A 27,863-nucleotide genomic window follows, 5' to 3' on the forward strand; every position below is an offset into this window, starting at 1 on the left:
TCTGGTAGTGGAACTTTTTTTATTTAATGCATAAACATATAAGTCTCTTTATTAGAGAAATTGTACATATTGGTGAATATGGTCAATGGTCACATCTATGGGTTGTTTAAAAATCAGAAACAATAATTAGGATAGATTCTATGCTCTCTCCATTACATTGTGAAGTGTCTTGTGTAGTCATATTCTATTGTTGGAATGACAGCTTGTACAAACTTCAAGAAAATTAGAAGATACCTAAAGGTCTTTAGCTAAGGAAAACAGATTGGTAAATGGTACTATGATTTAAGCTAACATTGTAATTATCCTTATTAAGCAAAGATTTCTCAGGAAAAAATATGTAAGACAAAATCTTAAATCAAGTATATTAAAAAAATTCACTCATGCAAGTTTGTTTCTATTCAACATGAGGTTCTCTAGAACTTTAAGACTGCTTGACCCATTCCCATTTAATATTTGAATGTCAAACTTCCTAATAGGTACGAATTCACAGGAGCCCAATTATTTTGATATAAAAATAAGGACAAGGTTGTTCATATTTAAATGAGTGGGAAATGGTTCCTTTACTGCCTGTTAGTTTGCTAGGGTATGTTAGAAAATAAGGCAGGGTAAAGAATATAAAAGCACTGAAGCAAAAGAGAAAAAAATAAAGTGGAAACCTTCTGTAAAGACTGATTTTAAGTTAGTGTATGTACTTGCCATAGAATCTGCTACAACAGACTGTCTTTAATAAAATCCTGATTTTTTTCCCTATGTTCCACTGTTCTTGGATATATTAAAAGCTTAATTTTTATTGGGGAAATTGATGAGTCAATTATTAAACACAGAGTCTTCCAAGTTGCTACCTCGCCTATAAGAGAGATGAACACTCAAGTTATGCATCATGGGGTTTCAGGAGTAAATCTGGTTTGGACTAAAAGTTCTTGGTTTCTTTTTTTTTTTTAATTTTTTATTGTTATGTTAATCACCATACATTACATCATTAGTTTTTGATGTAGTGTTCCATGATTCATTGTTTGTGTATAATACCCAGTGCTCCATGCAGAACGTGCCCTCTTTAATACCCATCACCAGGCTAACCCATTCTCCCACCCCCCTCCCCTCTAGAACACTCAGTTTGTTTTTCAGAGTCCATCGTCTCTCATGGTTCGTCTCCCCCTAAAAGTTCTTGGTTTCTTTTAATGCCAAATAGGACCAGTGTTCCTCTGAGGAACACACTTTATTAGCAATTCTTAAGTTATCTGTAATTCCAAGATAGCGGTGACCCCTCAGTCTACATCTAACACTGAGTGGTGTGAACTACCAAGTGTAACATCAATCTAGCACCAGATTAATTCAAACTATTTGGCATTTAAATCATTGATTTTGGCTGCTATTGATGAATCCATGCTATGGGTACATGTATTTCAGGGTCCAGCAGTTTATTTAGTTTATTCCTCTTGTCAACCATAGAGAACTAAGTAGGAAAACCATAGTAAGATATAGGAAGGGTGCTTTTATCTGGAGAAAAATAAAAATACTATACTTTAAGAATATCTGAAATATACTTTGTGTGCTTTACTTTTTAATTAACCTATTTGTTAAGCTGAATTCTTTGCTTCAGAGACCTTAGAATGACACAACCTAACTTTACCTGATGGGAAGCACATTTTTTGTAACAGTTAAATTGGAAATATACTTAGGGAAAAGATACTCATGTGTTATCTTGTAAATTAGTAGGTTACTCTTCTTTCATCAATAAATTATGCCCACTGAGTTTCTTTTCCATCAAGAGCAATGGTTTTATATTCACATGCTCTTAGCCATTGCCTCTTGGACAAACAAAAGCAACTGGCAAGCTGCTACCTAGAAAAGTACATATTGATCTGAGGCTCTGGAACAAGGCAGAGCTGACTGGTGTACACAGGGACATGTGCTAACCAACTGAACAAAGCAGAACTATCACAATGTAACATTTTCCAAATAAAGACTCCTACTTAGACTTCCCATATAAGCGGCTAAAACAAGTTATAGGTTCTGTGGCACTAACGTTGTACCAACATTTCCCAAAGAGGAAAAAAAAATCCTAGGAGCCAATATGCCACTAATGACATATATAGGTAAGGATACATATGAACACCAAGTTCTCCCCCTCCTTCTGCAACAGTCTCAATGATTTTCTTCATCACCTCAGCATGCCTAAAGGCAAAAGAACAAATAAATCTTATTAGCATAGATCAACTGGATCAAAATTGGAAAAGCAAGTTTTTGTGAAGAAATCTACCTTATTAGTGTCAGTGATTTAATTTTAACATAATAATTATAAAATACTCTCCCTACTCCCCAACAAGTCAGACTGTTGACAGTCATGTACAGTTTTATTGGAACACAGGCTAAATTTTAAGAGCTATGGTAGTCAAAACACAATAGCACTAGTTTTCCTATAACAGGGGTGGAAAAGAGTTGGGGGGGTAGGGCAGCAGAAAGCCAGAGAAAGGGAAATCATGCCAGGGTCTAACTGCAGAGCAAGGGCTCTCTGCTCTAAGAAACAAACAAGAATCAGACCAGGAAAATTCAAAAAAGCTACATGGAATAGCTAATCAAAAAAACAGACATATCTATAATGCTGTGATTTTGACTATTCAAATATTTAGCAGAGAATAAGCCTAAATTGGGTTTTAAAAAAGCTAAATTGGTTAGTCACCAAGTTACATATTTTTAATTTGTCCTAATGCATACTGAAAAATTGATTTTTTTTTTTTTTTAATTTGAGGAGAGCGCATGAGAGAATGTGGGGGTGGTGAGGGAAGGGGAGAAGCAGACTCCTTACTGAGCAGGGAGACTGACACAGGGTTTGATCCCAGGACTCCGAGATCATGACCTGAGCCGAAGACAGATGCTTAACCAACTGAGCCACCCAGGCACCATCTATCTGATTCTATTTAGAAATAATTTTTTGGCTTTATATAAAGAAATATGTTTATCTGAAGTTTTTGTCCAATCCACAAATCTCTTCATAGACAACCAGTGTCTTTCCTCTGATATCAAAGTAATTGCCTAAGTATATGAACTGAGAAAAAAGGCAGTGCACAAAAGAATGATCTTTTAGATACACTGGCTTAAATAATGCTCCTTCAATTTTTATAAATATAAACTTCATGACAGAGGCTGTCAACTTAGAAGATGTGAGTAAAAGTATTAGCTCTGAGAATCCAAAAACATAACCTGAGATGGCCCATGGCAAGGCCTAAAATGTACTTAAAATCTCATCTTATAGACCCCCAACTTTTTTGCCCTATTTACATTACATTGCATAACAGTCATTTATTAAAATGTTTAACATTAATTACCAGTTAAACTACTTATTTCTTTTCTAGACTAAAATTTACAAGCAAGAGAGAGACATGCCTCAGTTTGATAAGCACTGTCCTGAAACCTCAAACCACCACAGGAGCTGACAAAATAAAATGAAAACCTTTTAGATAATACAAAACTGAAACTAATGACTTCTGAATTACTTTTCAGTTAGCAATATTAACAACTCTTGACATAAAAAAACTGGAAAAATGAACTAGGCTTTCTATACAATAAGGTTGAGAATCAAGAGGCTGTAAAAAATTAGAAGAAAATATTAAAGAATTTTCAAAAACTAGAATGTTGCATCTAATTAGTCAATGGAATACTAAAGCTTTCATCTCAAAAATATTGTTACCAGAATTTCTCAATGTTTTGTGAAAGCTACCCATTAGAAATAACTGAACAAATCATGCATACAGACTCAGCTCCACTTATTTGGCCCTGAAGAAACACAGTAATACAAAGAAAATCCCAAATTATAAAATGCACTTGATTTAGTAGGGCTGAACATCTCTCAACTGAAGAGTAAAGGAAAAGAGAACTCTGCACACATCTCTCTTCACTAACCAATAAAAAGAGAAAAACAGGTCACAGAGAAAAACACAAGGATAACTTCATACTCCACACTCATAGAAGGCTACATCACAACAGAGCAAACCATGTCTAAATGATGGGTACTTTTTAAAATCTAAAAAGCATCTTCTAAGTTATTCTTGGAGCTAAAAATAGTAAAATCACAAAGATCTATACTATAATTAAGCACACAAAGAGAGCAAAATATATTAATGAATTAAAAAAAATAAATTGGTGACCTTTTCCTTTTTCTTATACATTTAAGCACAAGAACATTTCTAAGAAAGACAAAATAGAACTGTACTTGCTTATTATATTTTATTCTGTTAGGGCACTTTGTTTCCAGATTCCCAAGTAATAAATCCATGAAGTACACACAACACACACACACCCACACCCACCCACCACCCACCTACCTGCATGGGTGAACTGAACACATAGGAGGTGGTGGGAGATGAGGGTGATTTTCAATGGTCACTGTTTTCTTCACATGATCTTGACTGATGTCTTCATACATGTGTTCAACTGTTAAAGGCTGTCTTTGCTGAAACAATAAAAAAATGTTTTGAAGTCACTGTTTAAAAACTTTTAGACCTAAACTTCCATGTTTAAAATATATTTATCCCCACCTCCCACATCACTTGTAATATAGAATTCCAGACTATTTAGAATTACCAGATTGTTTGGGGGAGAGTTTACAATCTATTTATGCCAATAAAGGGAGGAGAGAGGAGGAGTCTGTACATTAATGCTATATGACTTCAGCCACCATCTAATGCAATAAAGATCCCACAAAAAAGCAAGTTTATGGCTGTCAAAGCATTTTGTAACTTTAAAACTCGTATTTTGGGTCTATTTTGTTTCACTTTTTTTGCTTTCCATTCATAATCATAAGAATGACAGGTTAAAACAAGTTAAATTTATTTCAGTTATCCTTTAAGTAAATGAATTAAAAAAAAGGGTTTTCTGTCTTAAAGAAAAAAATACACATGCCAATATGATCATTTTGTAAATGCCTTGTATATTCAACAAATTTAATACCCAACAAATTTAATACAACAAAGTTTAATTTACCTTATATTTTGAAGGAATAACCCTCTGGGACCAAGCAATAAATATGTAACAGATTATTTCTGTTTGATTCTTTGTAGTGTTACTGTCACACTGAATAATTCATAGTTTCTTCAAAATAAGAATCAAGTTCAGTATTAATCATGAAATTGTAAAACAAATGATTTCTCAAATTTAGAAGGCCACAATATATACCCACAGACCAAATGACAAAGGAATTAAATCCAACAATTTAAAACATGTACATTAAAATATATTTTGTTTTTACCTCATCATAGCCGAACAACCATAGTCGTGGTGTCTGATAATATTTATCATAAGTGATATAAAGGTCGTAAGTTCTTGTTTGCAAAATAGCATCTTCACCTCCAGCATCAGTTTTAGCTTTACAAGCTTCTACTATTTTCCTTGTGTCTAGGGTAGCCTGGCAATATGGGGAGAAATTTACACCCATTAAAATCAGTATGAATTTGACAGGGGCACCTGGGTGGCTCAGTGGTTAAGCGTCTGCCTTTGACTCAGGTCATGATCCCAGGGTCCTGGGATCCAGCCCCACATCGGGCTCCCTGCTCAATGGGAAGCCTCCTTCTCCCTCTCCCACTCCCCCTGCTTGTGTTCCCTCTCTCGCTGTGTCTCTGTCAAATAAATAAATAAAATCTTTAAAATAAATAAATAAAATAAAATCAGTATGAATCTGACAATTTAGAAAATATTTTTCCCCACTCTATATTTTTTTCAAAAACAAACAGAACTTAAAAGCCAAAGCTAAAATATTATATGCTATAACCAATGCAAACATATAAATAAAGGTTTACTGGAAAGATCAAGATACTATTAGGAATACTAATCCCCAAGTTTACTCACTAAAAGTTAACTAAAAACTCAATTTACAAACCTCATCTGTTTCCAACAATCCACTTTCTTCATATTCTGTTATAAAAAGCAACAAAAAATTAATCAAGTTCAAGAAAATTTCCCAAACCAAATTATGTATCACTTCAGAATTATCATTCAAAACCTGGGCTTTTGCTTTTGTTTTTAACTGAAGATACTGAATAGGTATAAGGGACCTAATTTTCCACTTCCAAAGCAGTAGATTCTTTAACTGACAGAGCCAGAGAAAGTTAGCTTGTCAACCAACACCTGGTCCAAGCTACAGCTTATTATTAGCAATACTGAACAGCATAATGATACTGTAGAACACTCGGTGACTCTATCGCATACACACGGCTATTTATATAACTGCATAAAATGTGCTCATTAAAATCATCATAGGCATCTATGTTGCTGAATTTAGGGGTAAATTCGCAGTTTTCATCTTAACTGATCTCTCACAGGGCCATATGCATGATTTAGTCCCACCTTGTTTGAACACTCTCCTTGGCTGTTAAAATACTGTATTTTCCTGGCTTTGTCTCTCACCTCACTAGCTTCTCCTTTACTATCTTCTATGCTTGATTCTTCTTCCTCTCAACTTTTTTAAACACTGCAGTAACCAAGGGCTCAGTTGTTGGACCTTGTCTTTTCTCTATCCACACTTACTCCTTTGATGATTTCATCTAGTCTTAATGGCTTTAAATGCTAATAATTCCCAAATTTATCCCTGGCTACAAACCTGGATATTTGTTTACTTATGGCTCTACTGGAATGACTTAACGTACATTGCAAACAGCACACATCCAAAACTGAACTCCCAAACTCCCCCTCCAAAGCGATTTGGTCTTGTAATTTTCCTTGTATCAGTTAAGACACCTTTCCAGACACTGTCAAAATTCCTTGGAGTCACACTTGACTATTCTGTCTTTCTCATGCTACTCCCCCTCAGCAGCAAATCCTTTTGATCCTACCCTCAAAATATGTCCAGAATTTTGTTTTTCATCACTTTCAATGTTACCACTTGAGCCCAAGGTGTTATCATTTCTTGCCTAGATTATCAAAATAGCCTAACTATTGTCCCTAAACCTCTTCAATCTGTTCTCAATACAGCACTCACAGTGATTCTGTTAAAATGTTAAATCTCATTCTAAGTTCTTTTCTACTTAGAAAAACCCTCTAATGGCTTCTCATCTCACTGAGTTCGAGCCAGGGCCCTACATGATCTGGTCCCAAGGTTATCTCACTGACTCCACGCCTTACTCCTCTGCCTCTGCGCTTGCTCCTCTCTGAACGGGTATTTATTTTTTTAAGTTCTACACCCAATGTGGGGCCTGAACTCATGACCTGAGATCAAGAGTCACATTCTCTACTGATTGAGCCAGCCAGGCGCCCCTGCTCACAGTATTTTACATAAGCTACACAAGGTCCTACCTCAGGTCCTTTGCACTCTTCCTTAGATAGCCAAATAGCTTGCTCACTCACTTCCTGCCAGGCTTTACTTAAAACTCATGTTCTCAATTAGGTTTTTCTTGACCAACCTATTTAAAATAACACTCATCCTTCCCCAAGACTCTCTGTCTCATCCTCCTCCTTTATTTTTCTCCCTAACACTTACAACCATCTAATATAGCATATAGATTGCTTATCATTTTTTTATGTCTCCCATAACTAGAATATAATCTCCATAAAATCATGTCTACTGCTTTATTTCTAGCACCAAGAACAGTACCTGATATGTAGATACTATAGTGCCCAATGTTTGTTGAATAAGGAATGAAAATTGCCTGTTATATTAATTGTTGTTATATTACCTGCTATACCATCAACACTATTTTTTTAAGCAAAATTCCATATAAAGCAATTTTTTCTTCAGCTCTTTCCAAGGGAATGTAACAGACACAATAAAAGGCTGTCAGATATTTAAGGCAGTCCCACAGCTTGTACTCTAAAAACAGTGCTTTACTCATAGTATTCTTCCTACCCTCCACCCCAGCTTGGGTAACTGTACACAGTTCAGATAAATGGAATGCAGAAAGTATTTGTGCAAGAAGGTGGTGCTGACAATTATAAGACATTCACGTGCAAGTGAAAATAAACAAGTACATTTGAAGTTCAGGAGATCTGTACTGGAGGTTTAGATATAAAGTTGATCACAGAGATGGTATGTGAGGTTGCTGTGAGCAATTTTGGTTACAAGTAATTCATTTTGATTTCTTCAAAGGATGGGAGTTCACCATAAAAATAAGGACAAAACTCTTACTAGAATTCAGGAACAGATATACAGCTAGGTTTCATGAGGGCTTAAAAGTAACTTAGGAAACAAAACTGAAAAGTACTTTAAGGGGCGCCTGGGTGGCTCAGCTGGTTAAGTGTCTGCCTTTGGCTCTGGTCATGATCCCCAGGTCCTAGGATCTGAGCCTTGAGTCCTGCTCAGCGGGGAGCCTGCTTCTCCCTTTCCCTCTGCCCCTCCCCCTCACTTGTATTCTCTCTCTCAAGCAAACAAAGAAAAGAAAAGGTACTTTGAGTCATGGCTACTCTGGCAATTTGGCTATGCATCACCTCATCAGCAAACACCACTTGCTATTATGGTGCTTCAGCTCCACTTGGCACCATCTTCCAGTATTGCATACTATTAAACATTTCTATCTCACCATAAATTCTATGTATTTGGTCAAAACAAAGAAAGAAAATACATAATACATGAGCAAACTCTGTTCTGCTCTGAAATAGTTTTTAAGAATTAGCTTAAGATAGGGTGCCTGGGTGCCTCAGTCCTTAGGAGTCTGCCTTTGGCTCAGGTCATGATCCCAGGGTCCTGGGATCGAGTTCTGCATCAAGCCCCGCATTGGGCTCCCTGCTCGGTGGGAAGCCTGCTTCTCCTTCTCCCACTCCCCCTGCTTGTGTCCCCCTCTTGCTGTGTCTCTGTGTCAAATAAATAAAATCTTAAAAAAAAAAAATTAGCTTAAGAATCTATATCTTCGAACTTTTAACTGCATTAAAGATTTATGACTAAGATGTATCCCACTAGAAATAATGCTATATAGACTACGTCTTAAGTAAAGTCCAACAGTCCAAGACCAAGGTACGTTCTACACTAAATTTAAACTAAATAAAATCCTCTTTAGGCTATTAAATGTTAAAATCTAAAAATGGAGTACAATTCTTATCCACATCAAAATTACAAATATTCCAAAATCAACATTCTAGTGTGATTAAAGAAAATCTAGAACATAAATACCTTCCATATCTGCAGCTTCTCCTTCATCTTCTTCTTCCTCCTCTTCACATACTGCTGAGCAATCTTGAAGTTTTATACTGTCCTTTGAAATTAATTATAGTTAAAGTCACTTAAATATGTCCATTAGTTCAAACACTGAACACTCATGTGTCAGCACAGTGCAAACCACTGTGAAAATAAGAGTGGTAAAGACAGTTCTTATCCTCAAGAAACTCCTACTCCAGTGGAGATGACAAATCCATAAACCAAATATTAAAAGTGATGTGCTAAGTGCTGTGACTGAAAAATATAAAAAATATCATAGAAGCACCAAGAATCATCTATGCTAAATTTAATGATTTTTGCACTTCCAAAAAATAGTATTATTTAACAAATTCATTAGTATTAGAAAATTGGTTCAGAGTTAAAATTCATCATATAATTTAAAGGAGAAAAAAAATATATGTAAATCACAATACATTTGTAAGTTCAACTTATTATTATAAATCAAACATTATATTCTAATTTGTTAACAATATTTTAGAATGAATTAAGTAATATTATCAGACTAGTTATTATAACATGTAAGATTTCAGTTAAATTTTTAAGCTATATTTGCACTAGAATAAAAGAATAATACTAACGAAAGACAAGCCTAATATATAATTATCATTTTACAAAATCAATATTCTAAAAATCTGAAGTCATTGTAATAAAGTATAAAAAACTGGACATCTAGTTCACCCAATTTACAGTTTTACTTAAGAGAAGACTTCTATTTACCACTAGAAACTTAAATTACTTTTAATTTTTACTTAAATTACTTATCATTACCACACCCAAAATGTGAAACTAGAAGACAGTATCTGGATAATTATTAGATGAGCGAATATCTAACAAACTGATCATGAAGGGAAATTTTAATCATGTTGATGTTATGGTGATCATACCTGAAACAGTAGAATACAGTAGAAATCAACAAGAAAGATTAATACTTGGGTCTGGACAACAATTTTAAGAAATTATAAAAAATAATGTAAATTCTATGTTAAATAGGAAATGACAGGAAAGACATTCAAGTTGTACATTATTCTAAGTAGTCAATCTTTTAGTCTGACATAAGGATGTTAAGTGGGATACCAAGTACCATATTAATCATTATTGCATTTTAAAAAAATTCTTGAATTATCATAAACCTATCAAAAAATGCTATCCACACTACTCTGCCATTTATCATTCCCAAAATGTGATGCATATACAATTAATGGCTGGAGTAAACAAGATTTCCTAAAGTAGCAAAAGCCATTTTGGTGATTTCTCTTTAGTCGTTCAAATTCTCCAAAAAGTAGAATTTCAAAAGAATGAATTTTCAGGCCAATGAAGTGAACTTTTAATCCCCAGCAAGCATAAAATTGTACTTGAAAAAAAACCCAAAAAACGTGTTTTAGTTTCACACTTCCTGTTAAGACCCAGTTATAAATCCCAAAAGATCCAAATGACAAAAACACACAAAAGAGAGTATCTCAAACTAGTAACACTTATAGTAAATGTTTTATAAGGACAAAAGAAACTCAATTACTCTGTTCAAATATCCTAACCTCTAAGAGACCTGTTAAAAAATAATTAAGAAAAGATAAGGGTAAAGGCATTTTGTATTCTTTTCAAACAAATATAAATATATGAAAACAACTGCAATCATTTTCTCTCTAGAAATGAAAAGCTAATATAATACAGTTTGAATTAACTGAAAATTTTCAATCAGAAAAATTCCACCCAGTTACAGATTTTTACTTCCCTCCCCACAATAAATCATTCAATAAAACCTAACTGATTTAGCTTCCACTCAGTCAAAATATATATTTTGGATGATGTTAAACTAAAGTTTACCTTTAAATTTTCAAAAACAAAAACTTCCACCCAAAATAGCAGTAAATTAAGAAACTATAAAATTTAAACAATATATCATTAGCATCTAATCAGCAAGTACATAAACCTCAAAAACCTCCATTTAGAGAACCTCTGGTACTTACATTTAAGAATAAAAAGCTATTTCTTTTAAACTTGCCTAGTAGCCTTCCCAATTGTGAAAATTAGTAGTTACAATCTCAAAAAAAATTTTTTTAACCATATATCAGACTAAGGAAAATAAGCATTGGGCAGCAGTAGTTTGGATACAGGAAAGTGAGAGAAGAAAAAAAACAACTGGAATTTTAAAAAGCTTGAAAATAATCACGTTGAAGAAGAATATATATATATATATATATGCAAATAACTATGTCATAGAAATTTAGAAATGTAACTAATTAACCAGTACCTTGCTTTCCAATGTAATCTCCTTAACTGCTTCAGTTATTCCTGCAATACCTGTTTAAAATTAAAAAAAAATAACAAATTGTAAACATCTTCTATTTACCAGATTCAAGCAACATATAAACACTTAAAGTTACCTAAATTCTCACAACTTCTCTGAAAGGAAGAGACAATGTTAGTAGCATTTTACAAATGAACTCTAAAAGGAGTAACACCAAAAGCACTTTTCAAATTGAAAAAAAAATACCAATGTGATATTTTACCATGAATTATTCTACTCTATTGATAGAGTAGAATAGTAAATAGGAATTTACTATTCCTCATTTACTTTCCCAGTGTGAGTCTCTATCCAACATATTCATACTCAGAGTGAACACATTAGGAGACTATAGGACTTATATTTATTTTTATTCAAAACCACACTGAAATTTTCTCAAGAAGATATTAATGTTATTTGTTTCAGAAATCTAGGACATCCAGAAGTAGTAATACCACACCACACCACATTTATATGGGGCTTTCTATTTTACTGTTTCCATAGCTTCAGCCTTACAAACACTGTCCTTTGAGGTAATTAATAAATCATTTCTCCCTATGAAGAAATGAATTCTCCAAAGATGAAGTAACTTCAGTCTCACAGTTAGTGAAGAAGTTGGGATTCAAATCCACATGTGCTAACTTGTAGTTCAATGTTCTGTCCACTACACCTCATTAAGCAACTACTTTGAACCTACTTGTCTCAGTGAAGGTGGCACTATGAAGAAGGGGCACCACAAGTCAGCTAATATTTCTAATTCAAAATACATGTCAGTGTTTTTAATTCAACAGTTCAACAGGATGAAATACACTAAAGAGGGAAAAAAAAAACACCCTACATACAAAATAAGCTTTGTCCCTTTGTTAATCTTCTAAAACCTTTATATATCTGTTCAACATCTCCAAACTTAATAACTTACTTTCACTAATAGAAAATGTCACAGGGCGCCTGGGTGGCTCAGTCGGTTAAGTGACTGCCTTCGGCTCAGGTCATGATCTCGGACTCCCGGGATCGAGTCCCGCATCGGGCTCCCTGCTCAGCAGGGAGTCTGCTTCTCCCTCTGACCCAACCCCCTCTCATGCTGTCTCTCTCTCTCATTCTCTCTCAAATAAATAAATAAAATCTTAAAAAAAAAAAAAGAAAATGTCACAATCCACAGCTCTAACATAAAGCTTTTACTTCACAGTTTTTCTACAAATTACTACATAAAAGATATGATTATTTCATAACAATAAAATCCAAATCTTGGCAAACTGAATTGGTATTACAAATCAATGAATCCAGTACTTAGATACAAACAAAATAAACCTCTTCAATCCATCCCAATATAATAATGTAGTAGTATCCCACTAAACTAGACTCTTCTAAAAGTAGGACATACTGGCAAAGTAAAGAAAAGCTCAAATGACTCTAATGAGGGTAACATTGGCTAGGTTATCATATCCAGATGCTCAGTTAAATACCAGTCTAGATGTAGCTGTGAGGGTATTTTTTAGATTGTAACATTTAAATCCAAATGAATAAAGTAGATTACTCTCTATAATGTGGGTGGGCCTCATCCAATCAGTGAAGGCCTTATAAGGAAAAACTGAGGTGCTCAGAAAAAAGAAAGAATTCTGCTTTTAGACTGTCTTCAGACTTGAGTTGAAACAATCAACCCTTATCTGGGTCTTCAGCCTGCTGGCCAGTTCGTCCTATAAACTGCGGTCTTGCTAGCTCCTGCAATCATGTAAACCAATTCTCAAAATAAATCTATCTACACCTATATACCTATATCCATATATACAACAATTTTTCTGTGTCTCTGGAGAACCATGACCAATACAAGGGCTAAGAGAAATAAAAGAAACCTATGAGAAGTAAAGATGAAGCAAAGAGAACTGAGGTGAATAAGGAACCAGGCACAAGACCTTCTAAGTCAACTGGAAGCAGTGTTTTAATCAAATCACAATATAGTTTAAACTAAAATTCTAAGGATCTCTCTCCAGCAGGGCAAAAATTTTTTCAGTTGTTGAATTTCTATAATAGATTTTCATCAATCCAATCATACTGACACCTACTTATCTCCGTAATGAATGCGTCTGTAAATATGCACCTAGATTTTGAGTTAGTGATTATGGAATTGAATACAACCAGACATCAAAATAAGTCATTTACTTGACATCAGAAACACAGTGCTATAACTAATGGCTCTAGTTAGTCAACAATTTCCTACAGATGTGCTGCCCACATCTTCCACCACAGGAAAACTAAAGCAGAGTAGCTGAACAATTTTGGAAAGATCAAAAAATAAAGAAGTCCATCTACCAGCACTCTCAGTGGGGGAAATAGGATGATTTTTGAAATCGTTTTAAAAAGTTGTTCAATCCACTATTTTCTCAAGGCCTTGACATTAACACTCAACTCATCAAGAAACAAACAAGTTTCAAATCAAGAAGCCCAAGTCCTGAATCTATGCCTATATCATCATAAACACACGACAATGTCCCTTTTTAAAAGTAGAGGGAAAACTGACCTAACAAGGTATTTTTTCCTGTGCAGATTACTTAGCTCTCTGACTACTGCAGTGGGTCTCAGCCAATGGCAGCAATTTGGCCCTTCATGGAATGTCTGGCCTTGTCTGGAGGCATTTTGAGTTATCACAACTGGGTGAATTCTACTGGCATCTAGTGGGCAGAGACCAGAGATGCTGCTGAACATTCTGCAATGTACAGAAAATGCTACAGCAAAGAATCACACAGCCCAAAATGTTAGTAGGGCTAAGGTTGAGAAACCTTGTTCTAGTACTACTTCTGATATACCTGCTACTTTCTAGGACTTCGTGGGAGAAAACTTTTTTAAACTTAGAACACATTTTCTTTATTAAAACTAAGTCATAAATGGCATTTATATAACTACATAATTATAATTAACTAATAGTTAAGTACTATCGTTAATTTATAGTACTGTATGTAACTATATTTACATAACTATGTAAATGCAGATTAGTATATGCTGTGCTATAGCTGTTAGCATGGCTAAGTTAATATAGCCATAGCAGCATATGCTAATCTGCATTTACATAGTTATATAAATATAGTGGCAAAACAGGTTTTTAGGACTTGAAATAAAAAATCTTCAGGCTTACAAACAACTTCTGCAAACATACACTTACAAAAGGCTTGAATTTAGTCAGTTCTTTTAACACAAATTTACTGAACAACTTCTGTACCAGATACTATGTCAGATACTGAGGATTCAACAGTGACTCTCTACCTAAGGAGTGTGGTCCTTACAATCCTCTTACAGTCACTCAACAAATAAATATTAAATACTTCTAAATGCCAGCTCTCTGAGTAAAATAAACATACATATAGTTCTTATTCCTAAGCTTATCATCCGGCAATGGAATGACAAGTAAATAAGGAATTCTAAAGCAAAGTAGTATGCCTATGCAGCAGTTCTTTCTTTCTTTAGAAATAAATAAAATGATATGGGTATTTTCAATTTGCAACTGAAGTAGCAGTACTATAGAAATGTGGTATACTCCAAGGGCATTTTTTTTCTCCAATTTGTCTTCCTGCTTCTTTTCAGATAAAAGTCTATTGGGACAACTGTACCTTATGTATCCTGTTTTTGTTGTTTTTAAAACACTGTAATAAAAGATTGCAAAAACGTTTAAAACAATTTAAATATATGGTATTCTATTTTCCTCTTACCTGTGTTATGATAAGTATCTACCCATCCCCCATCACCATCATCTTCTTCAATGATAGCTTCCAATTCATCTGAATATTCCATCTGTTTGCACCGCTTGTAGCATGGCACTATAAAAAAAAATGGCAAATACAGTTACTAGCACATAATCTGTTTCCTATAAATCTATTAGAAAAAAGAGACAGTTTAGTCCAATTTAAGGAAATATTATATTTCACTTCTAATAAAAGTGATTAAAGAGTTGTAAGCAGCCCATAGACACATTAATGACTACATTTATCTTTCCCTAATAGCTTTGTTAGAACACAAATAGAAAGGCTCTACTGGAAATTTTCTATGTATTCCTTTTTTTTTTTTAATTTTTTATGTTACATAACAGTTACAGTTAGGTATGTTAGTCACCATACATTACATCATTAGTTTTTGATGTAGTGTTCCGTGATTCATTGTTTGTATATAACACCCAGTGCTCCATGCAGAGCGTGCCCTCTTTAATACCCATCACCAGGCTAACCCATCCTCCCACCCTGATGGTCTGTGAAGAACAGCAGGCTAGAGCCAGACATAACATTATTCAACTTCAGGCTAATGAATTATAATACCTTATTTTAATAGCTTTACTCTCAAAACAGGAAGGCACCACCTGTCATTCTCAGGGGTGGTAGAGGTGACCTCCAGTTTGCAATGCTATAGAAACTTTTAATATGTATTTCATAATTCTTAAGTTCCAGCTATTCATAACGGATAAGCCAGTGTAAAATTCACTAACTGCTACATTTTACCATCTTACACAATATCAGAGCCAAGTTCTTCATATAGTATATGTGTCAGTTAACAGGTATTATTCATATAAGCCTAAAACTTAACAATTATAATACAAAAACATGATGAAATGGCTATTAACCTCTTGACAAAAAAAAAAAAGGATATGATCAATTCTAATAAAACATATGCTGTAGGAAAGAAAAACACTGATTTGTTATACATATTTTCCCCTTCTGTAATAGATAAATTAGGACAAAAATCAATGCACTTTATGTGATTAGATAGGGACTATAACAATCTTCTGATGCTGTTTTCAAAATTAACTTCATAAATGAGAAACTAGCAGTTTCAAAAAAATTTTTGTTCCTAAAGGCAATCTTTCAAAGACACAATCTTTAGCTTGGAACTTTTAAATGTCAAAGGTAGTATCAATTTCATTTTTCAAGACAAATGTTTAAGTCTAAAGAAGATCAAAATCAACCAAAAAGTTTATAATTATGAAGCCAACTTTAAAAAGGCAATTAAAATTCCAAATTCCAAATTTGCTTGGGCCCTTTCCCTCCACATCTTAAAACTAGACCTTTTTGGCAAAAAGTAGTAACAAAAAGGAAGGAGGTAAAAATGAAATATGGAAAAAAATACTCTAGCAATAGAAAACCCAGAGTTTCATCAAATTTCCAAATTTCTGTATGGCTTCAAGCATAACTTAAGATCAGTAAATGCTAAGGTTTTGGGCCCCTGGGTGGCTCAGTCGGTTAAGCATCCAACTCTTGGTTTCAACTCAGGTCATGACCTCAGGGTCCTGAGATGGAGCCCCACATCAGGCTCCCCACTCAGCAGGAGTCTGCTGGAGATTCCCCCCTGCTTCTTTTGCTCTCTCTCTCTCTCAAATAAATAAATCGTCAAAAACAACTTTTAAAAAAATGCTACGGTTTTTTTTTTTTTAATAGAGCTCTTTGTGCAAAATTTACTAATATATGCAACGTAATTCTTACCATTTTTGGTGACCAAAAATTGTTTGCCTGTTGGTAGGTATGCCTTCACTTTCAATTCTTCCCCTGTAGCCCTTTAAAAAGAGCAAAAAGCACCAAAATACAAGAACTATTTTAAAAGCCAAAGACAGAACAGAAGATACCACATGTAAATATCAAAACTACACAATCCACACTCCTGAGAAAATTGTTTTAGGACTAGTTTTGGAAGGATGCCATTAAGTGATGTATGTTAGGGAATGGAAGAGCATAGCATTATAAGTGAAATGTACTAAGCTATGCAGAGAGACCTAATTTAAATTAAATATTAGACAAAAAAGACAGAATATAGAACTATTAAGCAACTATTATGTTTGCCTCTAAACAAAAAGAAAATGTTGTTCCCTAGGGAGTACAATCTCAAGACTTTTAATTCTCAAGTACTGCTCATCTTCAGATCAAGAAGAGGCAGAAAAATATCTGTAGGACATTACATAACAAAGTAGGTGGTTGGCAAGATCCCTAAAATTGGAATGGAGAGAAAAGATGCTTTGAATTACAAGATGGATGATATTAAAAATAATGACTGAAAACAGAAAAAAAACCCTTTGAGTGTTTACTAAGACTTAGAACTCTAACACGCATTATTTTTATTTACTCCTCAGAACACTAAGAGGTGAGTAATATTAATATCCCCATTTTAGCTTAAAGTCAGATTGCTCAAGGTCAGGAAACCAGAACATAGAAGAGCAAGTGAATCCAGGGCTCCTGCTCTTAAACACTACTCTCTCTGTGGGTCAGACCAGCTATACCATTTCTGATTTTTCATAACTACTCTAGACCATCTTACTAAGAATTTGTTCAAAGATCTTCTGTGGGTCACCTAATGGAACTGGCCAGAGCTGGAGTGGCATGTGTTATCTGTCACAAACATCTGAACAAAAATTTGGAGTCTACTGCCTTTTATCAAAGCTTCAGTCTAAAGTTTAAACCATAGATATGAGCACAAGATAAAGCCAGAAAATGACCTACTATCTTAGTAGCCTTCTAGGCTTCTTAAAACCATTCTCAAGTGTCAAATTCAATAATGACACGGCAATGCCTGAAGTTCTGAGTGAAGAATATACAATACTGTCATGATGGCACTTGTAGACATGAAACTATAACATGGAAATAACCTGTTTCTAGCACTGGTTTAAAACGAATTGTTCCTGGGGCGCCTGGGTGGCTGTCAGTTAAGCGTCTGCCTTCAGCTCGGGTCATGATCCCAGGATCCCGGGATGGAGCCCCGCACTGGGCTCTCTGCTCAGCAGAGAGCCTGCTTCTCCCTCTCCCTCTGCCTGCCACTCTGCCTACTTGTGGTCTCTCTGTCAAATAAATAAAATCTTAAATAAATAAATAAATAAAATGAATTGTTCCTTTGGCCCCAGTAGTTCAGCCAGAAGTGTGGACACTGGAATAGTATATAACTGAGTTCTAAATTATTTCAACTATCACAATTTATAAAGTGAAACTATAAACTACCTGATAAAAAAAGATCCTGTCCATATACACATATCCCTGTAACAATATTATAAATCATATGTCTGAATTAATTAAACAAATAAGGACTATCACAAAGAAACCTGAAGAAATGTGTATCTATTATATTGAAGAAAATCCTAAATTAGTTCCTTTTATAAAATGGATGTTATTTTAAATTTTATACACCTATTTGACTTCAAATACATAAAAATTATAGACTAGAACAAAGCTAAATTTATAATTTAAAAAAATCAATCACCCTTACTAAATCATCAGAGAGCTGCTATGATATTAACTCAATTTTAAATATGAAACAGAAATACACATAAGGAAGACAAGGGCATAAAAATAAATGAACCTGACATTTTGGCCTTTCTTGGTACATTAAGAAATAGTGTTCTAAAAGATAAAGAGCAATTGATGAAAAGCTGTAAAACTATTTTGGTTATGAGTCAAATATAAAAATTGAGAAGAGAATAGGCCACATATAAAAGAGAGTTCCAGCTTCGGCTTAAAATAGTTTTAACTATTTATATGAAGGAAAACATTATCAGTTCTAACTTTATTAATTTTAGAAACCCTGCTCCCAAATTAAAACTGTACCTTTCAACCACAACTGAAAGAGTGTCACTAAGGGAATTAAAATAAAAAGAAAAAAGGATATAACAAGTTGAACCATTTATATCCAAACAAGATGATAATTCCAAAACAATTCTAGCCTAATTAAAATAGCTCTGCCAGTACTGGGATCACTTTTTCAGCCACAGTCAGGTGGTTTTACCCTAAGTACTTAAACATAATGAAACAGCATTTGTTTTAAAACATTCTCTTATCATTCAGAATCTTTAAAATATGTTATGAGATCTGCTAAGTTGCTTAAATTACTTTTTTTAAATTAACTTTTACAATAAAAAAAGTTAATGAAAAAAACGAAAATGTAAAAAGTCTATTACCAGCAGATTTCCAGTTACGGCCTTTAATGAGTATCATGAACCTTCCCCTTCAACTAATTCCTAAAGTGGGAGCATACTTTGGAACCTTATAGAAGGTCTTATGATTAAAAAACCTAAGACTTTGCAAAATATCTGCATTTATTAATGTTATAAAAATATTCAGTAAACATTTTAGTTTGAAAAAAATGTGGTCAAATTTATTAAACTCTTGAACATTATTTTTTTAAAGGCCCACCACAAAGTCAGACCTAGATACTACAGAGAAAGGGAATACTAATAAAAGTAAAGGCATTTATCTTAAAAATGTCTCTTTTATTCTAACAGAGCGAAACAAAATAGGTATAACAGCCAATTTGTCAGCCTTTGTTTTACCTTAAGTAACACTGGCACACTGCTTAACAGAAAAATCTACTAGAACAGAGTTAAATTGGTCATTCTAAAGTTCATGCCCTCATCCATTTTGCAAACTGCTACAATTATAAAGTCATACCTTTTACTACTTTCTGTTCCTCACTCAAGATTACTTACCATTGCCATGTTGGACAGTGGTGGACTAAGTGATCTCCAGCTGCCACAAACTATTTAGAATTTAAAAGGAATACAAAAGAAAAAGAAAAAAGAAAAATTGAACATCACTGAATGTAAGATGATAAAATACCAAAATGATCATTCTGTGTAATAATCACACAATAATCATACAAATGCAAACAGCACCAAACTTGCTCTACTAGTCTGATGATTTTTGATTATTATTAAACCGCAAAATTTTTTACATCCGTAAAATTTAAATTTTGCAAGAAAAAACACTGAGTGCTATTTATTTACTTTAAATTCAATTTTTATCATTGGATTAAATAATGCCAAAAGGATATAGTATTATGAAATGAATAAAGGTAACACTGCAGGATTTAAAATGTCAAAACCATTTTATGGATAAATAAGATGAAGACAGATTCCTGCTAGGGGCTTAAAACTCAATGAAGATCTTTGAGAAAAATTACTGAAGAGATACAGGCCTATGATGTAAGGAGTTTATGACATCACAGTGCACATTTCTCTTTTTCACGTTAACAAGAGTGAAAAATGTAATGCCAAACAATGGGGAAAAGTTAGAAGCTCTTGGATTGACTCAGAAAATACCAACACAGTTAAGAAATTGAATCCTCTAACACCTTAGACTTTCTGGGCAGGCTGAATATAGCAATAGTTTTTGTTTTTCTTCAGAAATCAAAAACAGACTCAGGAAGAAAGAGTTTAACCTTTTGAGAATTTCCATTATACATGAGCATGAACTGACCTTACTGTAAGACAGAAATCCTGCTTATTCTTGAGAGCAGAAAATGAAAGAAAGTCTCTTAAGCATAACTGCAGTGTCCCAATTCAGGCAATGCACACATATACTTTTCTAATTACTTCTATTTCATAATAGCTCTAACTTAAATTCATGTATTGTTCATGGTTAATTACACAGCAAAAAAATACAGTATCTTTAGTCTCCTAATGTTTGTCTCAGAAAAGAATGTCTATATATAATACTCTATTTTCATTTAAGAGAGTAAAAATTTTCTAAAATAAGTTTTCTAAGAGTAATTTCTTTTAAGATACATTAACAAGATTTAGCAGCATATTCCCAACAGCAACTTTTCAAATGTTTCTATTCTTGTATTTCAAAGAATCTTATTATTATTTCAACTAGTTAGGTAAAAACAAAAACCCAAATAAAACCAATACTCCCTCCCAAAGTTTTAAGCATTTTAGGTCACTGTAACCAAATGCTACCTTTAACTCTGTGGTTACCAGGAACTAATTTATCACCACCAAAAAAGTATTAATTCAACAAAATGCAAGCAAAACAAAGAGTTAAAAATTTAAAAATTCTTTAATGATATTGCCTTGTCACAAGACTCTAATATTTTATTCTCTGGCACCTCCAGTAGCATCTATTAAAAAAATAATAGGGGCACCTGGCAATTTAGTCAGTTGAGCATCAACTTCTATCTTGGGTTGTGAGTTTCAGCCCCACGATGGGTGAAGAGATTACTTAAAAAATAAATTTTTTTTTTTAAATAACAAAACACTAGAAGGTAAGAAAAACTATAAAAGAACATAGAATTGCACAGATAATTAGTACATGTGTATATCTGCCCTCTTTAACAGGGGTCATTATTGCAGGCTTCATATGTTCAAATGAAACAAAATGTAAGGCAGACTCAAATTTTTCAATTCTCAGTATCCCTTGCAGTAGCTTTCTCTCGGTGATTAAATATTATACAATACTGAATAACTCCAAGATAGAACCAGTTATTAACATTTTGGTCAGCAACTTTATCCTGCAAGCTACTCTACTACTAATACTCTACTTAAGTCATACATATGTATATTAAAGTAATTTTAGTCAGGCAATTCTGTATTAGATAATGCCTACCCCTCTTTTTAAACACAATACTTCCAACAGCTCTCAATGAAAACACAGAGAGAGCTGGAGGATAACAGCCAGAAGCCCAGAAACAGTAAGAGAAAACAAATAAATAGAGCACCTCAGTAGATCTTTTATCCAAAGCAAATTATGTCTTGTTTTCCTCCTCTAGACTCATCCTAATCTAACTCAGTCCTCTAACTGTGCTCTATCTCAATCCAGCATTATGTGGTTGGTACCCAGCTAAGCTAGTTTTGCCTTGCATTTTTTTTTTTAAAGGAGGAAATTCATAAAACACTTAATGATACAGTTAAGTGTTATTCATTCTATGGTTAGCAGCTGTTTTAAAACAGCTTCAGTCTATCCAACCACCACAGACTTGCATCTCTAACTCCAACCATCTATCTACCAATTAGGCATCTTCCCACAGATAAAGCCAAAGAGTGCAAGAAGAAGAGCATACTTTCATCCCTGCTCCTGATTTCAGATAGTTTTAAGAGCCAAGTCTAAATTACACCTCTGTTTGGCAAGAAAGTTAACAATATCAAAATCAATATCAAAACTTAGTTTTATGTGGCATTCAAGGTATTAAACTCATGATGCCTAAGGTGGACTAGGTCTTTTAGAGAATGTCTACTAAAATCCCTCATTTTACAAACAAGGAAACATGAGGCCTGTCAAAGCTTAGATTTGCCCAAGTCAGAAAAGCAGAAATTAAAAGAAATGGGTCTAGAAGGCAAATCCCCTATGTTCTTTCTATACCACCATGTGTCTTCATTAAAAATAAAGATAATTTTAGATAAAAGATCAATTCAGTGCACCATCCTCAGAACTCACAAAGATTTGGGACTCAAAAGATTCCATCACAACTGAAAACTAAAAGATCAGTTAATTCTTAGGCTTGAGGTCTTATAGCCAGATCATAAAATATGCCCCAATTCAAAATGTTTCTTTCAATACAAGTAAAATTCTATTGCCAATGAGTGGTATTTTTAATGAAAATTAAAGGTGAAACTTAAATTCTTTGCTATTTATTAAGACTAAAAAATATGTCTGATGCAACCATAACTATTCATGAAACTGGGATGTAAAAGGATGTTTAGAACAGTATTTATGTCTCTAAGGATAACAAAACAAACTACCTAAAGGAAAGAGAACACTTTTATTATATAGATTTGGTGAACAAGTAAAATGATTCCTCAAAACATAATTCTATGTTAAAAGTTCAATAAAATACAACTCGTCTATAAAACAGACATCAGTTTCAGTATTAAGAAGATTCAACATTACTTAGTTAACAGAAAAAATGAAAGAATTGTGAGAAAAAAATCAGCATTAAGTATGTAGCAATAAAATATTTAAGCTAAATACTGAAAGAAAATTTAATATCCAAGCAGAGAGCCAAAATTTCCAAATGAAAAGCCACGAAAACTCATGTTTGATGTAGACGGAGGCAAGACAACAGCAAACACCACAGAGCCCACTGTATAGCCTCAATATAACACAAATATGAGTGAAGGGTAAACAACCATCAGAATCTTTTCCATTCCCTCTCCCACCTCAATTTCTAAATAAAGAGGAACTATAGAGAAATATGAGAAGTGGCAAACAGAGAGAAGTTACATCCTCTCTTATGGGAAGTAGAAATCCCTATAAAATTGCTAATATAGTCAAAAGAATAAAGATTAAAGTTTAAGATGTTACCTTATAAAGCCAAAAAACCATCCAGATAAATATAAAATATAATAGCTTCAGAATGTCTTTAACACTCACCTCTTCTGGGGTGATAACACCTGTTTCCTTAAACTTTGATTCCTAAAGAAAGCAAAAATAACATATTATTTTTCACTTTCAAATTAAAAATGTTTGTGGGCAAGTATTTGTCTGGCACCCTTCCAGGCAACAGAGCACATACAAAAAAGAATCTATTACTGGTACCTGATTCCAAGGAATATACAAGTCTAATGAAGGAAACTGACATGAAAATGATTACAATTTGATCAGTGCTGTAATAGAGCAAAGCTCTTTGGAAAAACATTAAGCCTTACAATGACTGTGTGAAATGACCAAATATCTTTATTTTACAGAACAGTAAAAATGTCTTAAAAATGCTTAGGGAAACTTTACTATTCAGCCAACATCTCCAACATCTCATTTCAATTGAGTAACACTAGAAAATCTAGAAGTCATAAATCATTTAATCCTTTCCCATTATTATCTCCAAGATATTGATACAATATTCTCTCCTCTAAAGCAAAGATGCTATTGGGGCGCCTGGGTGGCTCAGTCGTTAAGCGTCTGCCTTCAGCTCCGGTCATAATCCCAGGGTCCTGGGATCGAGCCCTGCATCGGGCTCCCTGCTCAGCAGGAAGCCTGCTTCTCCTCTCCCACTTCCCCTGCTTGTGTTCCTGCTTTCACTATCATCTCTCTCTCTCTCTGCCAAATAAATAAAATCTTAAAAAAAAAAATAAAGCAAAGACGCTATTTACCAAATGTTTCAAAATTTTAAGTTAAATGTTAAGATTTTGTAGTAGTCTACAAAAATGAAAGGATTCATTGATGAACATCATTCATTCAACAAGTATTTACTGAATAACCACTATGTGCCAGGCACTATTTGAAGTAGGGGATATAGGAGTAGATAAAATAGACCAAACTCAGCCTTGTCCTCATAAGTTTAAACTCTAGTGGAGTGAAAAAGCCAAATGGTAATGAAAACCACAAGGAAAAAAATGAGGCAGCTAGGAAACTGGTCAGGGGTGGAGGGAGTGATGGCTACTTAAAATAGGATGGTGGAGCGCCTGGGTGGCTCAACTGGTTAGGTGGCCAGCTCTTGCTTTCTGCTCAGGTCATGATCTCAGGGTCCTGGGGTGGAGTCCAGGGCATGGCAGGCTCCATGCTTGGGGTGGGGGTGGGGGGAGTCTGCTTGAGGATTCTCTCTCTTCTCCTTTCCATCTGCCCCTCCCTCCTCTTGCTCACACACGCACTCTCTAAAATAAATAATCTTAAAAAAAAAATAAGGGTACCTGGGTGGCACAGTCAGTTAAGTGTCCAACTCTTGGTTTCGGCTCAGGTCTGATCTCAGGATCATGAAATCAACCTGCATGAAATCAACCTGGACACCTGCATCTGGCTCCACGCTGGGTGTGGAATCTGCTTGAGTTTCTCTCTCCCTCCTCCCCACCTCCCTCTCTAAAATTAAAAAAAATCTAAAACAAATAAATAAATAAACAGGATGGTTAAGAAAACAAAGGTTTCACCAATAGGTGACTACTGAGCAGAGACCTTAAAAAAATGAACAAGGCACAAGGCTGTAAAAGAGCATTTTAGGCAAGTGGTGCACCGAGTACAAAAACCTGAGCAAGAGAGTACTTCACGGAGTAACAAAGAGGTCAGACTAGCTCAAGTAAAAGTGAGCAAGGAACAAAGCTACATTGAGATAAGGGCCTCTACAAATCAAGTAGAGGCTTGAAGATCATTGTAAGGAATTTGGCTTTTACTGTACCATGACTTTCTTAATTTCTACTTGCTAGGATAAGTCATTGTTTTCTTTCTGAAGGATTTAGTTTTTCCTTCTTATGTCTAGTAGGAAACTACAAGGATCCTCTCTGTAAACAGGGATGGGCAAGGAGAGGGTCAATAATTCTGCTTTCCTTATTACTGAAAACACATACTGACAAATATATACTGACAAGCTAACACTTTTCAGTTTGGAGAATAAGCAAAATGATTTCTCAAAACATAATTCTGATATAAGTTCGATAAAATACAACTGGCCAATAAAACAGAAGTTTGTTTTTAAAGACTTTATTTGACAGAGAGAGAGAGAGCACAGGCAGGGGGAGCAGCAGGCAGAGGGAGAGTGGGAAGACAACTGCCCGCTGAGCAGATAGCCAGACTCCAGGCCTGATCCCAGGATCCTGGGATCATGACCTGAGAGGAAGGCAGATGCTTAACCAACTGAGCCACCCAGGCGTCCCTGAAACATTAGTTTAATATTTAATTTGGGAACTTTTTTTTTAAATATATTTTTAAATGTTTTATTTATTTATTCATGAGAGTCAGAGAGAGAGAGAGAGAGAGAGAGAGAGGGACAGAGGCAGAGAGAGAAGCAGGCTCCCGAGCCCGATGCAGGACTCGATCCCAGGATCCTGGGATCATGACCCGAGCCGAAAGCAGACGCTCAACCATCTGACCCACCCAGGCGCCCCCGGAACATTTTTTTTACTCTTTCTCTCTGAAACTAAAGAGTTTAACAATTGTGTATTATTTAAATGCTGCATATCTAGACAGACATGTTTCTGAGAAACGACATGCAAAAGAATCATTTGATTCAAACATCAAAATTATTTTCAAAGTTGACTAACATTAATTACAAAGAATTTCACAGTAAAAAATATATAAGCATAGCAAGAGTTGGAATTTTCATTTATAAACTTTTCTTTTTTTGTTTTAAACTTGGCCCAACAAGGTATCATTTTAAAATCAGTCTTAGAAATAAATATTAAAAGAAGTACATGACTAACATTTCCCTTTGTCATGGAAAGGGAGCAAAGTAAAACTATCCACTATTCTTCTTAGCATACTAGAATAACTTCTTATAAAGACCAACCATATCCAAGGATATTTCATCCCCACAATAAGATTTGTAAAATTTTCATTGAAAGCAAAATAAATAAAAGCACTTAAGCAAGAACTCCCTAATCATTTATTCTCATTGCTCACTTATCAGAAAGGAAAAAGTTACAATGATAAAAAACTTATTAGACTTATAAAAACTTGTATGTACTTCTAGAAATTTATCTCTGAAAATTAAAGTCACTGTTAAAATAGCTAATCTGTTACAACTTTTACTTTAAAAACGCTGTATTATTGACAAAGCAAAAAAAAAGTAAATACAGGAGGATCAAGCTGCTTGCTATTATCAATGAAGTACAGGATTTCCAAATAGTTTTCGGTTATTTTAAAAACTCGGAAAGGGAAGTTTTGTCTGTTAGTTGGGTTCAACGATATTGACAGAGATAATGCTGCAATTCACCTTGTTCCTCTGAAATCTAACAAGAGTGGACCTCAGTCACAACTTACTATATCAAACTAATTATAAAAGACTATGAAATTTGGAAGAAAATAGTGACATGTCATTTTACTACCACTGATTTCGTTTTTAAAGATAAGCAAAACTAAAAAGTTTAAAAGACTTCCAATGTTAAGATTTAACGTTCTCAAATCTACTTAGCTGCCGACCACCTTCCAACTTGACGTACCCAGACGAGCCGGGTTCTGACGGGTGGCGACAGCAACGCGCACACAACGTCGCTCCAAGTTTACCTGAATTCAGAGCCCGAAAGCCCTAGAGAACAGCCCGGTAAGACCTCCGATGGGGCTGCACCCTTTCCTGTGTCCCACCCTTACCACCTTCCTACACTTTTCCCCGCCGGAGAACACAGTGTTCCTCCCGGCGCCGGGTCCTCAATCCCCGCGGAGTTGAGCGTGTACCTGACCAGACCCTGGCAAGCCCGGCCTGGCTTACCTTGAGGACCGGGGTCAGGTACTCAGCCACTTCCAGTGCTTTTCCCTTCACCGTGTTAATCACATTCTGCATCCTGGGGCCGGAGAAGCGGCCGGCCCCGCCACGGGGCGGGAAGGACAGCCGGGGAAAGGACGGGAGTCAGAAAAAATCCCCGCTGCCGCCAACGCGCATCAGCACCCGGCCGGCGGCACCCGAGGGGACGGGACGGGACGGGACGCGACGGGACGGACCGGACGAGGGGGAGGGGCGGCCGGCGCCAATCGCGAGGGCAGGGCGCGCGCTGCTCGCCACCCAGGCAGTTCGCGGCGGACCGGGCCAAGGTGTCACCTGGCCGCGAGGGAGGGCGGTGGGGACGAGGGGAGAGTTAGGAGAGGCGGGCGCACGCGCACCCCTCGCCTTCTCGGGAGCTGTCTTCCCCCCGTTGCTTCACTCGCGCCCCTTCCGGCTTCCCCTTCTCTCTCTTGCCGTAGCTCCGCCGCCACCTGGGCCTCACGTGACTCAAGACTCTCCCGACACGTGATGCGAGAAAGGGCGCGCTGGGGCGGGCTCAGGCCGCTTCTCCCCTCCTTCCGGAAGCGGAACACTGAACGC

The 27,863-nt window shown here is 35.3% G+C and overlaps 1 protein-coding gene across 2 annotated transcripts; it reads right to left on the bottom strand.

The window, feature by feature from the left end:
* On the bottom strand, positions 1-27,763 carry ATG3 (autophagy related 3). 2 transcript variants are annotated; one of them, XM_073893395.1, is made up of 13 exons: positions 27,662-27,763; positions 27,273-27,345; positions 23,516-23,557; positions 19,855-19,904; positions 16,874-16,944; positions 15,116-15,223; positions 11,385-11,434; positions 9,092-9,173; positions 5,873-5,907; positions 5,246-5,401; positions 4,323-4,450; positions 2,107-2,175; positions 1-234 (listed from the first exon to the last, which is right to left on the bottom strand). In XM_073893395.1, exons 2-13 carry the CDS (start codon positions 27,342-27,344, stop codon positions 153-155), a joined length of 945 nt encoding a protein of 314 aa, XP_073749496.1. In that variant the 5' UTR covers position 27,345; positions 27,662-27,763; the 3' UTR covers positions 1-152. The 2 variants fall into 2 exon arrangements, with proteins under 2 accessions (XP_073749496.1, XP_073749499.1); XM_073893398.1 differs by having other exon boundaries at positions 27,600-27,748.
* Positions 27,764-27,863: the final 100 nt, after the last annotated feature.

This window comes from Callorhinus ursinus, unplaced genomic scaffold, assembly GCF_003265705.2.
Source record: "Callorhinus ursinus isolate GAN/ISIS: 27379988/994484 unplaced genomic scaffold, GSC_fseal_2.0 scaffold1, whole genome shotgun sequence".
Classification (NCBI taxonomy): Eukaryota; Metazoa; Chordata; class Mammalia; order Carnivora; family Otariidae; genus Callorhinus; species Callorhinus ursinus.